This window comes from Bufo gargarizans, chromosome 2, assembly GCF_014858855.1.
Source record: "Bufo gargarizans isolate SCDJY-AF-19 chromosome 2, ASM1485885v1, whole genome shotgun sequence".
Lineage (NCBI taxonomy): Eukaryota > Metazoa > Chordata > Amphibia > Anura > Bufonidae > Bufo > Bufo gargarizans.
The window spans coordinates 386,864,557-386,882,424 of record NC_058081.1 but is presented as its reverse complement, the minus strand read 5'-3'; the positions used below and the strand labels follow the sequence as shown (position 1 = coordinate 386,882,424).

The following is a 17,868-nucleotide window of genomic DNA, read 5'->3' as shown; positions in this document are numbered from 1 at the left end:
GATCCGATCGGCACTGGGGTTTTTTGAGCTGTTCTTGACTGCAGAGCTCTTGGACTTAGTCATGGCAGAAACAAATCGGTATGCCACTCAATTTATAGCCGCCAACCCGGGAAGCTTTTATGCCCAGTCTTTCCGAACAAAAAAGCATGAATTGCGGTCGTATTGGTCCACGAATCCAATTCATCACATGCCCATGTTCTCTGCCGCCATGTCCAAGACACGATTTGAGACCATCCTGCGTTTCCTGCACTTTAGTGACAACAGCACCTCTCGTCCCAGAGGCCACCCAGCTTTTGACCGGCTTCACAAAATTCGGCCCCTCATAGACAACCTTAACACCAAATTTGCAGATTTGTATACCCCTGAGCAAAACATCTGTGTAGACGAGTCCCTTATATATTTTACCGGGCGCCTTGGCTTCAAACAATACATCCCAAACAAGCGCGCCCGGTATGGGGTCAAATTGTATAAGCTCTGTGAAAGGGCCACAGGCTATGCCCACAAATTTCGGATCTATGAGGGTAAAGATCAGACCCTGGAGCCGGTCGGTTGCCCTGACTACTTGGGGAGCAGTGGGAAGACAGTCTGGGACTTGGTGTCACCCTTATTTGGCAAGGGGTACCATCTTTATGTGGACAATTTTTACACAAGTGTGCCCCTCTTCAGGCATTTGTTTTTAGAACAGATTGGCTGCTGTGGCAGCGCGCGACCTAGTCACCGGGGCTTCCCCCTGGCTTGTTATAACCCGTCTTGCAAGGGGGGAGAGGGCTGCCTTGTTTCACGAAGAACTGCTCGTGGTGAAATGGAGAGACAAGCGTGACGTTTACATGCTCTCCTCCATTCACGCAGACGCGACAATACAAATTGAACGAGCTACTAGTGTCATTGAAAAGCCCCTCTCGGTCCACGACTATAATTTTCTCATGGGAGGGGTGGACTTCAATGACCAGATGTTGGCTCCTTATTTAGGGCTGTTTCACACGAGCGGATGCCGTGTGTGACATCCGCTGCGTGAATGACAGCCAAGACCTGATGAGGACAGCAGTAGCACGGAGCATTAACATGATTGATAATGCTCCATGCCTCTCTATGATGTCTTTACTACAAAATCACAGTGAGATAAAGTTGTCACTGTGATTTCGTAGTAAAGAGATCACAGAGAGGCACGGAGCATTATTAATCATGTTAATGCTCTGTGCTTCTGCTGTCCGCATCGGGTCTTGGCTGTCATTCACGCAGCGGATGTCACGCACGGCATCTGCTCGTGTGAAACAGCCCTGTCCCGCCACACCAGACGCTGGTATAAGAAGGTGTCTGTATATTTAATTCAATTGGCTATGTACAATAGTTTTGTTCTCTACAGTAAGGCTGGGAGAACAGGATCCTTCCTCAAATTTCAAGAAGAGATCATCGAGAACCTCCTGTATCCAGGAGGTTCCATGGCCCCATCCACCAGTGTAGTGAGCCGTCTACACGAGCGACATTTACCCAATGTCGTTGCTGGTACCACCCCGAAAAAGATGTGGTGTCTGTAGCAGGAGTGGAATAAGGTGTGACACCTGCTATTTCTGTCCTGACTGCCCTGACCACCCTTCCCTATGCTTACGGGAATGTTTTTGGAAGTACCACACACAGGTACACTTTTAGCATAGGGATTGCATCACACAGGACAGGAACACAGGGCTCTTAGGGCCCTTTCACAAAGAGCTGCTGCAAACCTCTCCTTTCACCTGGGACAAAGTGTATAATGTACTTCGCCACATCTCTGGGCGATTTACGCTTTGCACATTGTCCCATGGGGAAGGAGAGGTAAGCAAAAAAGTTAATGTTCTGTTCCAAAAGTTCAATAAAGTTTATAAAAGTTAATGTTCTGTTCAAATGTTATATAAAGTTAATGTTAATAAATTTATTGCGTTGCGGCCTGGTTATTTTATTTTTTACCTTCTAGGTGGACCAACTGATGAACCAGCTGCAGCACTGATGTGCATTCTGACAGAAGCATTTCGCTGCTGTCAGATTACACAAAAGTCGGTGTATGTGGCGCTGCAAGACGAGATTTCTCCTCTGCAGTAAAAAAGATACGTTTGCCGAGGCTTATGAGCTGAGGGGCAGTGTTTATATGCTTTGGCAACACTTTGTATTTAAAAAAAATAATAATTCCGGCAATGATTTATTCAGCAACATCGAATGATGTGAATGGAGAAATCGGGTTTGCCAGGGCATACGAGCTGAGTGGGTTTGGATGTTGGGCGGAGCTCCTATGTCCTGGCAGACACCTTCCCCCTCTTTTTTTTTTGGCAGAGATTTTTTTTCATCCACATTGATCGATGCGAATTAAGAAATCTGTGCAGTTAATTTTTTCTTTCAGCCCAGAGGCTGAACAGAAAAAAAAATCTCATTACCCGTATGCTCAATATAAGGAGAATAGCAGAAACTCCTAATGCTGGCCATACATGTAATGATTGCGGAGACGCTCAAATGCCAGGGCAGTACAAACGCCCCAAAAATGACCCCATTTTGGAAATAAGACACCCCAAGGTATTCACTGAGGGGCATATTGAGTTCATGAAAGATTTACATTTTTGTCCCAAGTTAGCGGAAAGGGAGACTTTGTGAGAAAAAAAACAAATAAATAAATTTCCGCTAACTTGTGCCCAAAAAAAAGAAAAAAAAAAAAAAAAAAACTATGAACTCGCCATGCCCCTCATTGAATACCTTGGGTTTCTTCTTTCAAAATGGGGTCACATGTGGGGTATTTATACTGCCCTGGCATTTTAGGGGCCCTAAAAGCGTGAGAAGAAGTCTGTAATCCAAATGTCTAAAAATACCCTCCAAAAATTAATTTGGGCCCCTTTGCGCACCTAGGCTGCAAAAAAGTGTCACACGTGGTATCGCCGTACTCAGAAGAAGTTGGGCAATGTGTTTTGGGGTGTCTTTTTACATATACCCATGCTGGGTGAGAGAAATATCTCTAAAAGTCAACTTTTCCCTTGTGTGACACTGTTTTGCAGCCTAGGTGGGCAAAGGGGCCCAAATTCTAAAGAGCACCTTTAGGATTTCACAGGGAATTATTTACACATTTGGATTTCAAACTACTTCTCATGCATTAGGGCCCCTAAAATGCCAGGGCAGTATAAATACCCCACAAGTGACCCCATTTTGGAAAGAAGACACCCCAAGGTATTTCGTGATGGGCATAGTGAGTTCATGGAATTTTTTATTTTTTGTCACAAGTTAGTTGAATATGAGACTGTAAGAAAAAAGAAAATCATAATTTTCCGCTAACTTGTGACAAAAAATAAAAACTTCTATGAACTCACTATGCTCATCAGCGAATACCTTAGGGTCTCTACTTTCCGAAATGGGGTCATTTGTGGGGTGTTTCTACTGTCTGGGCATTGTAGAACCTCAGGAAACATGACAGATGCTCAGAAAATCAGAGCTGCTTCAAAATGCGGAAATTCACATTTTTGTACCATAGTTTGTAAACGCTATAACTTTTACCCAAACCAATAAATATAAATTTAGAGAAAGACATGAATTACTCTTACCGGTAATTGGATTTTCCTTTAGCCTCCACAACGGCACTTACCTGGAAGTTGGCCCGCCTTCTCAGGGACAGGAAACAATTAGCGAGATCAGCCAATAAAGGGCCCCCTACCTCTTACCTCTCCAGTTAATAACCTAGGACTCAGAATAGGCATGAAAACAAGGAGTAATTTAATGAAGTATAAACATAAACAACAGAGATAAACTCACTCAAAAATAGAAGCACTTCAAAACTTCATAGTGTGTTAAAAACCAAAAAAGGTAACTACTCCTATTACATATATTTTGCTTTCAAATACTCTTTTGATGAAATAGGAGTAGTTAACTTTTTTTTTTTTTTTTTAACACACTATAAAGTTTTGAAGTGCTTCTATTTTTGAGTGAGTTTATCTCTGTTGTTTATGTTTATACCTCATTAAATTACTCCTTGTTTTCATGCCTATTCTGAGTCCTAGGTCTTTAACTGAAGATGTAAGAGGGAGGGGCCCTTTATTGGCTGATCTCGCTAATTGTTTCCTGTCCCTGAGAAGGCGGGCCAACCTCCAGGTAAGTGCCGTTGTGGAGGCTAAAGGAAAATCCAATTACCGGTAAGAGTAATTTATGTATTTTCCCCCATGCCTCCACAATGGCACTTACCTGGAGGAATAACATAGGATACCTAACTAGGGTGGGACTACCGCAGATAAGACTTTGCGGCCAAAAGGACAAGTCTCTATTGGTGGAAACGTCCAGCTTGTAATGCTTAAAGAAAGTACACGGGTTGGACCATGTCGCTGCTCGACAGATATCTTCCAATGAAGCTGAGGCACCTTCGGCCCAGGATGCTGACAATGCTCTGGTGGAGTGAGCTTTCAGTGAAGGAGGTGGAGCAATCCCCTCAGTTTCGTAGGCTAACGTAATGCAGGCCTTTATTCATCTGGAGATGGAGGTTTTGTTGGCTGCTTCGCCTCTGTGAAGACCCAGATATTGTACTAGCAACTGGTTCAACTTCCTTAAAACTTCAGCTGCACTCAAATACTGAAGTATGCACCTTCTAACATCCAAATTATGAAACAATTTTTCCTTATCTGATGTCGCCTGGGAACAAAAGGAGGGGGGAGTGATTTCCTGTTGACAGTGAAACCTGGACACAACCTTGGGAAGGAACTCTGGAGCATGTTTTAATATAATCCTGTCGTCTAAGACCATAAGATATGGAGACAAAATAGAGAAAGCCTGGATTTCTCCTACTATTCTTGCAGTGGTGATTGCTAATAGGAAAACAGTTTTGAGCGTTAATGCCCTCAAGGAGATTTCTCAGAGGGGTTCAAAGGGTGGATGCATTAGCCTAGATAGGACCAGATTCAAGTCCCAAGGAGGGACAGAAGATTTAAGGCTAGGGAGAATTCTACTTGCCCCTTTAAGGAATCTTTTGACTACACTCAAATCTGAAAGTTTGATATTTAGAAAAGCACTCAAAGCTGCTACTTGGACTCGAATGGTACTTACGGATAGACCTTTATCAAGCCCTGTCTGAAGGAAGTCTAAGATCAGGGTCACCTCTGGCTCGCTGGAGGGATCCCACCTGTCGTTCCCAAAACGTAAAAAGGTTTCCCAGGTCCTCAAATAGATTTTAGACGTTACCGGTTTCCTACTCTGCAACAGCGTGGAGATTACCGATTCTGAGAACCCTTTTCCTCTTAGGATGCTTCTTTCAGTTTCCAGACTGTCAAGCAAAGCTGGCTGACTCTGGGATGCATTACTGGTCCCTGGAGAAGCAGATCTGGTCGGGGTGGTAGCAACCAGTATTCTTCTCCTGCTAGGTTTTTCAGTCTAGAGAACCACGTTCTCCTGGGCCAGTAGGGTGTGATCAGGAGAATCTGGGCCTTCTCTTCCAGGATCTTGGAAATTACCTTTGGTATTAGAGGAAAGGATGGGAACGCATAAAGAAGATCCTGAGGCCAGGGTGATGACAAGGCATCCACTGCAAGGGGTCGATCTAGAGAGGATAGGGAAAAGAAGCCTGCGACTTGTCTGTTTCTCCTTGTCGCAAATAAGTCGATTTTTGGAGTGCCCCATCTGGCACAAATCTGGGCAAAGATCTGATGGTTCAGGCTCCATTTCCCCGGCTGTAGTCGATCCCTGCTTAGGAAGTCTGCCAATTGATTTTCTCTAAAAGGAAGGCTTGGAGTGACCTTGAGTTGTGCTGAGCCCACTTTACACATGAAATTGTTGACGTCATGAGTCCCAATATTGTCATTATTTCCCTAAAGGAGGTTATCCTTTGTCTTTGGAAACTCTTGATACTGGTAATTAAATTGTTTCGTTTCTGTTCCGGCAGAAAAGAGATCATAAGGCGTGAGTTCAGTAGAACACCTAGAAAGATTTTTTTTGTGAGGGGAGAAGACAGGACTTCTGGTGATTTATTATCCAACCCAGGTCGGCTAGGGTAAAAAGAATTGTTTGAAGGTGGCACCGAAGAAGACTTTCTGACGGGGCTGTAATAAAAAAGTCGTCTAGGTATGGTATGAAGGAAATTCTTGCTAGGTGAAGGAATTTTGCTACTTCCGTCATGACTTTTGTAAACAATCTCGGGGCAGAGCTGAGGCCGAATGGGAGAACTTGAGATTGATAATGATGGATAGATCCCTGGAACCAAACCACTATTCTCAGAAACTTCTGGTCTTTCTACTGGATTGGGATGTGATAGTAGGCATCCGCCAGGTCTACTGTCACCATATAGCAATTTTTTTTGTAGAAGATTGATCACAGACCTCACTGTCTCCATTTTGAATTTTTTGTAAACCACGTATCTGTTTAGGGTCTTTAGATTTATTATCGCCCTGAAGGTACCGTTTGATTTTTTCACCAGAAATATGGGAGAGTAAAAACCTCTCTTCTGTTCCTAGGCTGGTACCGGAATGATCGCTCTTTTCTCCAGGAGGAGCAATATCTGTTGGTCCATTGCTTCCTGATTTTTTCCCCTGAGTCTGGAGTTTTCCATGTAACGGTCTGGGGGGGGGATAAGGATTAATTCCAGACAGTAGCCTTCTTTTATAACCCCCAGTACCCAAGGGGAGGTCAGAATTTTCACCCAAGCTGAATAAAAATGCATTAGCCTTCCCCCTACTGCTCCTCTGGCGTCATTGGGAAGTAGTGGCCCGGGAAGACTTTTCGGGATTAAATAGGAAATCCTTCCCTCTTCCTCTAGATGACTGCCATGGCGCCCCTGATTCTTTTTTCTTTTGATCAGCTCTACCACGTCTCTGGGGCCGAAAGAAACGTCTCTAATTAAAAGAACTTTGATTCCAGCGGGAAAGTCTTTTTTCCTTTCTGACACTTTCTCCAATATATCATCGAGTGCCATGCCAAACACTCTATCCCCCTCGCAAGGTAAGGCACATAACTTATTCTTTGATGCCGTATCCCCCGACCAGGTTCTTAGCCAGATGGCTCTACGAGAGGCATTGGATAAGGCAGCTGCTCTGGCTGACAGTTTTACTATGTCTGCAGAAGCTTCCGCCATAAAGTTTGCGGCCTGTTTCAACATGGGGATAGAGGCTAGAATATTTTCTCTTGGGGTGCCTGCCTCAATGTGTTCTTCCAATTGACCTAACCACAAGGATAAGGTTCTGGCCGTATAAGTTACCGAAATTCTGGGTCTTAGAATCGCAGTAGAGGACTCCCATGTTCTTTTAAGCAGACTCTTACTTTTTTTATCCATTGGGTCTTTGAGCAAGCCCAGTGCTGTCTTCTTTGAGATTCTTGCCACTGGTGCATCCACCCTAGGGGTCTTGTCCCAGGTAACTGAATCCTCTTCCGAAAAGGGATATTTTCTTTTAAATATCCTTGATGCCGCCTGTCGTTTTTCAGGATCTTTCCATTCGTTAAGAATTAAGGTCTTAATACTGCTGTGGACAGGAAAGACACATTTTTTTCTTGTCCGCCAAGCCTGCGAACAACTGGTCCTGCCACGGATAGCGGTTCCTTAGGTTCCTCTAAATTAATTGTGGCCCAGATGGTCTTTAGTAATGAATCGGTCTCTTCAATAGAACAAAGAGGCTTCCTATAGACGTCCCCAGAGATAGATGAGTCTGAGTCGGCAGTGATTTCCCCTTCGTCTACGTCTGAATCTTGCTCAATAATGGAAGTACTTGAAGTAGAGGGTTTTGGCGGAACAGTAGACATTTTTGCTTCTACTACAGCCCCCACTTTATCTTTAATAATGGTTCTAAGACTTTCAATAAGTGAAGGGGATTCATATGAAACCACCTCATCACAGCACTTTTGACATAAGGTCTTCTTGTGAGAACTAGAAAGCGCTTTTTTGCAGATAGGACACTTCTTTTTGATAGACTGTTCCTTTTTTGAGACGTCTCTCCCCTATGTGACACAATTTAAAGTGCCATAGTAAGTATTTGAGGGATACTTTAAAAACTGCCACCAAAGAAGTGTTGAGGGAGTCAAGAAAATTTCACCTGAGTGTCCCCTAAGCAATACTAATAATAATAATACTAATAATAATAATACTAATAATAATAATAATAATAGGGAGGAGGCTTACCGGGCTTGAGGGCCTGGGAGCATCTGTGGACTTGTCAGGGGCCTCGGATCCAGTTTGCAGGGACATGCTGCCGGAGGACAGAGCTTGATGGCTGCTAGAAACGTCGGCAGCGCGCTCTGTATTTCTACTTCCTGGTTCTGGGTTGCGTCATAGCCCCGCCCCCGAGCGTGCCGCCGTAACTTTGCCCAATCAGCACGGTGCACGGAGGAGTCACATGGGGACGTTCTCAGGCCAGGAACGCCCCCTGGTGCCCAGAAATCAGCCGGTACGGAGTCCAGGACACGAGAGATAAAAAGCCCAGCGTCCGCCAGATTTACACAGAGAGGAGGGAGGGATGGAACAAGGCAACATCCCGCGAACCCTCCTCCTGCAACGGCCCTCCGGCAGAGCCGGGAATACTCACATGAAGGCCGCGCGAGCTGCTGATTCGCGATCCCGACCTTCTGAGCGACAGGAAACAACTGGAGAGGTAAGAGGGAGGGGGCCCTTTATTGGCTGATCTCACTAATTGTTTCCTGTCCCTTAGAAGGCGGGCCAACCTCCAGGTAAGTGCCGTTGTGGAGGCGTGGGGAAAATATTCATATAGAAATGTAGTTTTACTTGAAAAAATTTACAACTGAAAGTGAAAAACGTAATTTTTTTGCAAAAAATTCGGTAAATTTCGACTAATAACAAAAAAAAAAGTAAACATGTCAGCAGCAATGAAATTCCACCAAATGAAAGCTGGGTGTTTAGGGTGCTAAGTTGTATGACTGAGCAATAAACCGTGAAAATAGTGTAGTGCAGAATTGTAAAAAGTGGTCTGGTCATTAACCCCAGGTTGGAAAGGGATAAAAAGAGGGATGATAATGGAGGATGTCATTGTTTAATTACGTATGTTATAATCTTGTTGTTTCTTAAATAAAAATTATTTAACCCTTTAAGGACTATTTCACCTTAAGGACTTGGCCATTTTTTGCAAATCTGACTAGTGTCACTTTAAGTGCTCATAACTTTAAAACACTTTGACTTATCCAGGCCATTCTGAGATTGTTTTTTCGTCACATATTGTACTTTATGACACTGGTAAAATGAAGTCAAATTTTTTTATTTTTTTGCATAAAAAAAAAAAACTAATTTACAAAAAATTTGGAAAGATTTGCAAATTTCAAAGTTTTAGTTTCTCTACTTCTGTAATACATAGTAATACCCCCAAAAATTGTGATGACTTTACATTCCCCATATGTCTACTTCATGTTTGAATTATTTTGGGAATGATATTTTATTTTTTGGGGATGTTACAAGGCTTAGAAGTTTAGAAGCAAATCTTGAAATTTTTCAGAAATTTACAAAAACCCAATTTTTAGGGACCACTACAGGTCTAAAAAGTCACTTTGTGAGGCTTACATAATAGAAGCCACCCAAAAATGACCCTATTCTATAAACTACACCATACAAGGTATTCAAAACAGATTTTACAAACTTTGTTAACCCTTTAGGTGTTGCAAAAGAGTTATTGGCAATTGGGGATGAAATTTGAGAATTTCATTTTTTGCCTAATTTTCCATTTTAACCCATTTGTTCCACTAACAAAGCAAGGGTAAACAGCCAAACAAGACTGTATCTTTATTGCCCTGACTCTGCAGTTTACAGAAACACCCCATATAAGGCCGTAAACTACTGTACGGCCACACAGCGGGGTGTAGAGTGAAAGGTGCGCCGTATGGTTTTTGGAAGACAGATTTTGTTGGACTGTTTTTTTGACACCATGTCCCATTTGAAGCCCCCCTGATGCACCCCTAGAGTAGAAACTCCATAAAAGTGACCCCATCTAAGAAACTACACCCCTCAAGGTATTCAAAACTGATTTTAAAAACTTTGTTAACCCTTTAGGTGTTGCACAAGATTTAATGGAAAATAGAGATACAATTTCAAAATTTCACTTTTTTGGCAGATTTTCCATTTTAATATTATTTTTCCAGTTACAAAGCAAGGGTTAACAGGCAAACAAAACTCATTATTTATGGCCCAAATTCTGTAGTTTACAGAAACACCCCATATGTGGTCGTAAACCGATGCACGGGCACACGGCAGGGCGCAGAAGGAAAGGAATGCCATACGGTTTTCGGAAGGCAGATTTTGCTGGACTGTTTTTTTTTTTACACCATGTCCCATTTGAAGCCCCCCTGATGCACCCCTAGAGTAGAAACTCCCAAAAAGTGGCCCCATTTTAGAAACTAAGGGATAGGGTGGCAGTTCTGTTGGTACTAGTTTAGGGTATATATGATTTTCGGTTGCTCTATATTACTTTTAGTGCAGCAAGGTAACAAGAAATAGCTTTTTTGGCACTTTTTATTTTTTTGTTATTTACAACATTCATCTGACAGGTTAGATCATGTGGTAATTTTATAGAGCAGGTGGTCACGGACGCGGTGATAAAAAAAATTGTATACATATTAGGTATTTATGTAAGTTTTATACAATGACTTCATTTTTAAAACCAAAAAAATGTTTTAGTGTCTCCATAGTCTAAGAGCCATAGTTTTTTCAGTTTTTGGGGCAATTATCTTAAGTAGGGTCTCAATTTTGCGGGATGAGATGACGGTTTGATTGGCACTATTTTGGGGGTGCATATGACTTTTTGATCGCTTGCTATTACACTTTTTGTGACATAAGATGACAAAAAATGGCTTTTTTACACCGTTTTTATTTTTTTACGGTGGCCACCTGAGTGGTTAGGTCATGTGATATTTTTATAGAGCCGGTCGATACGGACGCGGCGATACATAAATAGAAATGAAGTATGCATATTAGGTAAGTTTTACACAATGATTTCATTTTTGAAACAAAAAAAAAATCATGTTTTAGTGTTCCCATAGTCTAAGAGCCATAGTTTTTTCAGTTTTTCGGCCATTATCTTGGGTAGGGTATGATTTTTGCGGGATGAGATGACGGTTTGATTGGTACTATTTTGGCATACGTGCGACTTTTTTGATCACTTTTATTACCTTTTTTGAGAAGTAAGGTGGGCAAAATTTCAATTTTCTCATAGTTTTTATTTTTTGGGCGTTCACCGTGCGGGGAAAGTAACATGACCGTTTTATAGATCAGGTCGTTACGGACGCGGCGATACCTAATATGTGTAGTGTATTTTATTTTTTTAATCTTTATTCAGTGATACGTGTTTTTTTTCTTAACTTTTTTCAATTTTTTTTACCCATACCCAATTGGTTCTTGAAGATCCAGTGGGTCTGATGTCTGTATAATACAGTACAGTACACCATATAGGGTTCTGTACTGTATTTTACTTACACTGAACAGATCTATGCTTTTAGCATAGATCTGTTCAGCACCATGGACAGCAGGACGCCTGAGAAGGCGTCCTGTTGCCATGGGAACCTTCCCCGTCTGCCACAACTTCGCAGACGGGGGAAGGGTGAGCACGGGGCTGCAGGGGGCTCTCTCCCTCTCCATCGGGGGGCTGCAAAGGCACAGCAGCCCCCCGATGGGAGAGGGAGGGGGCTCCCTGACCGATGACAGTTAACCTTTTCCATACAGCGGTCCGTACGGACCGCGGTATGGAAAGGGTTAAATGGCTGACATCTGCACAGATGTCAGCCGTTTATACCAGGGTGTCAGCACATTGACGCCAACACTAGACGCCAACAAATTTTCAAGGGGAGGCGGACGGGGGATCGCGATCCCGCCTGCCACACCGCCCGCGACACCCCCCCCCCTTGCACCCACCCACATAAATCATGCAGGGGTGCAGGGGGGGCGTGCAAATCGTCATTTTGGCCATTTTAAAGTTTCTGATCCCCGCGGGATCAGAAACTGCAGAAATCGCAGGTCTGAATTGACCTGCGGTTTGCGGCGATCGCCGATACAAGGGGTCACATGATGACACCCCCCCCCCCCCCCCGGCGTTGTGACAGGATGCCGGCTGAATGATTTCAGCCGGTATCCCGTTGCAATTAACCCCTGCGGCGCCGGAATATCTATTTAAAGTTAGGGAGTACCGGTACGCCCTGAGTCCTTAAGGGGTTAAGGGGGTTTAAGCCTGGGGAGCTGAGGTGGTTAAGACCAGCGTTTTAGACACCAGTCTTAAAGGGGTATTGCCATCACAATGATCACTGTTTAATCTGTTCAAGATGTGCCAGTGATCATTTTTGTAAATATATTGTATTGGCAAATTTGCACCCTTCTTGATAAAATTCTTTCCCTCCTACCTCATTGTTGTCATATGGTATCCCATAGATACGGCCACTGCTGGCCTCTCGAATTCATGGGTTGCATGCGCAAGGCTTATTTCTTTAGTGCCGCGTCTCATACAGAGCCACGCATGCCCTGTATGTAGCGCGGCTCTGTATGAGACGCGGCACTAAAGAAATAAGCCTTATGTATGCACAGCAGCGTGAGCTCTCAGGATTGCAATGAGAGGCCGGCTAGGTAAAAAAAAAAAAAGTTTCTGCACCCAGGGATTCGGGAGAGAGGCGGTGGCCATAGGAGAAACATGAACGAGCACGCAAGGAGTGCAATGTCAGAAAAAGATGTGGCAAGGCTTCACTCAAACTGCCAAAGCTCGCCCAGCCTTAGGGTCCATTCACACCTCCATATGTGTTTTGCGGATCCGCAAAACATGGACATCGGCAATGTGTGTTCCAACATTTTTCGGACCGCACATCGCCAGCACTCTCATGGAAAATTGCGGACAAGAATAGGACATGTTCTATTTCTGGGCGGAATGGAAGTGCAGATCCACAAATGCTGATGCGGACAGTACATTCCGGCCCTATTGAAAATTAATGGGTCCGCACCTGTTCCGCAAAATTGCTGAACTGATGCGGACCCATTTTTCGGACGTGTGAATGGACCCTTAGAAGCATGAATCCAGAAAGTGAACAGCAGAGCTGGCTGCTGGTGAGGACGAATTAGCAAGATGGTAAAACACCTTTAATAACCCCTATGGCTGGCGGTGAATCAGCTGAAGTTAAGAAAAGGCGCCGACTTCTAAATAACTTTGGCGTATCCAGCTGGCTTACATTTAGACTATTTTCCATGCCTAAAACAGGCATAGAAAATGATGAATGAGACAGGCCTGCTAGCATGTCCCCTTCCCCACCATGTCCACTTTTTTAGACCTGGCGTGAGTAGGGAAAAGTCACAGATTGCAGAACTAATAACCATTGAGAGGGGTCAACTAAAAGAAATGGGTCTGTAGAATCCGGGTATGTATGAGACCTGGTCAAACCTAACAACAGGAGGACCTAGACAAAACCTCACCAGCCCTGGAATGCCCTCTCAGGTACATTATGACAGCATCTGTAGGCCGAACCATAAAAGGAAAAAATTATGGAATATAGTCCATCATCAAGGGAAAGATAAGTGAACGTCAAGGTAGATAAAAAAAAAAAAAAAAAAAAAAAAAAAAAGACAAATGGAACAAATGAGCTGTACTGAGTTAAAACCACAAGAAAATGGGGAGTAGCCCAGTAGGAAAAAAATTGTGCCTCTGGGGATCAATAACAACCCCGTCAGCCATGCATCATCAGAGTGTAGTCACACCAACATCAGTTCCCAGAGAAAAAGGAAGACTGTGAGTGAAGCTAGACCCAGGACAATATCATTACCGGACTTGGTCAGGTCGAGCAATCAGACCAGAGACAGAGCAACTGCACTGTGAAAAGAAGAGAGCAGCCTACAACAAGTGAGCGATCACAAACGGTCACCAGGAATATCTAGAGATATCAATATGAAAACACTCACAGATGTTTATACAAAAGGTAAAAAATATATCGACCAAACATGCCCAAAAAATGAGAGCTAGAAAAAAAAAGTTGAGCTCCATAAGGAGAATGGCAAAGTGGTAGGCAGATGCACGCAGAGCCATCTGGTAAATACTACAAGGGAGGAGTGTGGCCTCCTGACATTTCACAGAAAAACAGCCTGGACCAGGTAGACTGAACAGGGAGGTGTAGAAAAAAATACCTTAGCGGTAGGCCAAGGCGATGCCAATGCCTGAAACATGGGAAGTCTGTAGACTTCTCAGACACTATCTACCACCATAATGTAGCAACTCCCCCTGAGTGGGAGAATGTGGTAACCAGAGGAATGAACAAGTGGCCAGTAATGGGAAGTAATGAATTAGACTCCTCAGCTACAGCTGTTGATGGATGTAATGCAGATGACCAGCGCCATCTGGAATGAGTGGACACGTGAGCTATGGCACCAAGTGACACCATAAAGACGACACCTGTCAGAGCTACGCCATCTGTTGGTAGCATAAAATGAGGAAGAGATCCACCTGAGAAGGAAATGTAGATACAATTACCACATCTAGGACCAGGGTGAAGGCTCCACCCATAAGGGGGGGATATGCGGTAGCAGATACAACATACAATGCCAAGGCTGATACTCTGCATGGAGTAGAGGTTAATGTAGTATAAACTTTAGATCCAGTACCACATGCAAATGCATCCTGTGAGGAAGAAAGTTATGCAATTGCCATCAATGCTTTTAGTACCAATACTCCCCCTGAGAAGGGGTCACACAGTAGTAGCCATGGTATGTAGGGCTAGCGCAAATACTGCATCGGAAAAGGGGCCATACAGTAGAAGCCACCACATCTAGTGCTAGCCCAAATACTCCACCTGAGAAGAGGGCCATGCAGTGGAAGCCACCACATATAGTGCTAGCCCAAATACTCCACCTGAGAAGAGGGCCATGCAGTAGAAACCACCACATATAGTGCTAGTCCAAATACTCCACCTGAGAAGAGGGCCATACAGTAGAAGCCACTGTATCTAGTGCTAGCCCAAATACTCCACCTGAGAAAGGGGCCATACAGTAGTAACCATGGTATCTAGTGCTAGTGAAAATAATCCACCTGAGAAGGGGGGGTCATACAGTAGTAGACACTGTAGCTGGCAGTTAGCAGTGGAGCTCACGAGCGGACAGCAGAACGCTAGTGTGAAAGTAGCCTTTTACACTGATCATTTCCAGCAGTTACTGTCACCCTACAATCCAGCAGTGGAGGCTGTGCTTGTACACGATAGGAAAAAGTGTTGGCCTGCCTGGCCAGGACCATGGGAAAGCAGATAGGAATGCATGCCCAGCAGATCCCGGCCACCTCGTATCTGTGCTGCAGCGGTGGCTGTAACCCATGGAAACGAGCAGTGTATGATGAGATGGAAAAATGAATCAATCCAGCAAAGGAGGCAATATGGACAATCACAATACATTAGTAAGCGCCTTGTATTAACTTTCTCTACATGATAAATGCCATTTTCTGAAGCGACCCCTTTAAGTCTGAATATTTTAATGTGTGACACATGCTACGGGGCATAAGTAAAAAGTCCATTATTCCCAGAAACATTTAGATGAAGCAGAACACTTCTGCTCCAGATTTTGCTGTAAACATATGAAAAATGAGCTGAGAAATAATAGTTCCTGCAGATGAACTCTGGAGAAATATTCTGGAACAAACCTGTAACACTAAATTAGAACACCCTACAAACCTGCACAGGTTTTTTCTGCCATTGTACCGTACTTGGGTCACATCTAAATGTGCAGCATCTAATTTAACTTACAGTTTTCCCTGCTCCATTTGGTCCTACTAAGATCGTCAGCGGAGTGAAGAACGTTATAACTTGTTTATCTTTATCTTCTACCCCGAAACTCCTCACACCCAGGATGCTCATCTTCTCTATTTTAGACATCTTGATAAATAGGACCGCAATAGCCTGGAAACAAAACATTCAGAACGGTACTTACTGCATTACACATGCCAGCCATTTTTATCATGATATTACAGATAAAAACACAAATACATAAACAGTCTGATTTTTCAGGCAATAGGATCAGCAGAGATGAGGGATGCATTTACATGCTGCAATTATCTGCACGTTATGGGGACAAGCGATCACTGGTCTCTGTAGAAAATCATTGTTCATGGGCAGCAGAGCTGTTTGCACAGGATGATTTGCTGCACAAAAATTGCAGGATTTTACTAATTTATGACGTAAAGTCATGATTTTATTAGAGACACGGAGGCGAGTATTGCTTTAACCTTCTTTACTGAATCTACCATAGCAGCAAAGAAAAAAAAAGGTACAAGTGGAAACCATGGTAACAACTCCTCCCCTTATCCCAGTATATCAGTCCTTGTCTGCCTGGGATCCTCCTCTTTCTTTGCGCCTCAACCAGCGCATATCAAAACCGCAACGCAACGAAAGAACCTCTGGAAACCTGTCGGCTTGGACCGCAAGATCCGGACATCCGACCGATCCAGAACTGTGTAACTCAAGTGCTTGAAGACGTTAGTCTCTCAACCTAAGAAAAAAGGATAAAAAGAAAACATTCTATGACCATAATCCAGTGCATCAGAAAATGTAGGATCTACATGTAGAGGATACTACTAATCTCAATAACGTAATCATAGAGCATCAGACATACAATACTCACCCAGGCCCTAACAAGGGTGGGTCCAGGGAGGGCAATACTCGCCTCCGTGTCTCTAATAAAATCATGACTTTACGTCATAAATTAGTAAAATCCTGCAATTTTATAACAAGACACGGAGGCTCATATTGCTTGTTTAAAGCTGAGCCACTGAAGAATCAAAAGCGTGTGTTGCCGGTCTGAAGTAAAACTCGCGGAATGTGGAAGTCCTGGACCAATCCGCCAATCTCATAACATCTTCCAAGCGTGCCCCTGATGTAGTTATTGAAGTAGCAGCCGCACTGCAAACTGAATGCGCCGTGAAAACAGTCGTATCAATCCCGGAAAGGGAGAGAATCCACTTAACCCAGCGAGATAAGGTAACGCTGGTGACCGGAGCATACGGACTGCGAAAAGAAATAAATAACTGAGGAAGAGAAGGCGACCGCAAGGGGCGGGTTCTATCTTCATACTCCTGCAAACAAACCACAGGACAAAGTTGTGGAGACGCCGGGAAACGGGGGTAAGAGACCGAATGAATATTGGTCTTAGTGCGTCGGGAAATATTAAAGTGAACCCCCTCCGGGGTGAAGGACCTAGCGTCCCAATCCAAAGCACGCACGTCAGACACTCTTTTACAAGAAATTAGACAGAATAAAGTGACCAATTTGGCCGATAATTGACGTAAGGATAAGTGAGCATTAGATGGCCAGTTGATCAAAAAAGTTAGGACACCAGAAACATCCCAGGTTGACGAAAACCGTGGCCGAGGCGGTCGGGCCAATCGTGAACCTTTGAGTAAGCGACAGACCAGGGGATGTTGTCCCGCCGGACGGCCATCGAAACCGTTATGTCTGGAGGAAATTGCTGACCTAAAGACATTGATGGTACGGTAGGCCTTCCCCGCCTCAAATAGTGAAGTCAAAAAGGCTAAAACGGAATTTACAGGAGCCTCAACGGGATCCAAAGACCAGTCGACGCACCAGCGAGACCAAGAGCCCCAGACGGCTCTATAAGCTCGTCTCGTACCGGGTGCCCAAGCGCAGTCCAATAGGAATCTAGTTGTTCCTGAAAGGCCAGTGCCTCCTCCGGGACTCCCGAGATCTTGCAGGCCAGGAGACGCAAGGATCCGTTCTGCAGGAGTGGATGAAATTCTCCTGCTGGCCCTAGAAGCAGCGACAACTGATTGGGAAGAAGGAGCGGAAAATCCACCAGAAGTTCCAGGATTTGGGGGAACCAGGACTGAGTCCTCCAAAAAGGCACAATCAGAATCAGGTTCGCCAACTGCTGGCGGACTTGAAGGAGTACCCTGGGGATGAGTGCAAAGGGAGGAAACGCGTACATCAGCGCGCCTCCCC

The 17,868-nt window shown here is 44.1% G+C and overlaps 1 protein-coding gene across 4 annotated transcripts in view; it reads right to left on the bottom strand.

Annotated features, from left to right (window-relative positions):
• LOC122926323 (DNA repair protein RAD50-like) overlaps nucleotides 1-17,868 on the bottom strand; it is a 131,241-nt gene that overhangs the window by 97,379 nt on the left and 15,994 nt on the right. For 3 of the 4 annotated variants that reach the window (XM_044277698.1, XM_044277699.1, XM_044277696.1), the window contains exon 2: nucleotides 15,661-15,813. In XM_044277698.1, coding sequence (XP_044133633.1) covers nucleotides 15,661-15,789 — 129 coding nt within the window. In that variant the 5' untranslated portion in view covers nucleotides 15,790-15,813. Of the gene's footprint in view, nucleotides 1-15,660; nucleotides 15,814-16,318; nucleotides 16,399-17,868 lie in introns of those variants that run through there. The other variant, XM_044277697.1, reaches the window with a different exon arrangement.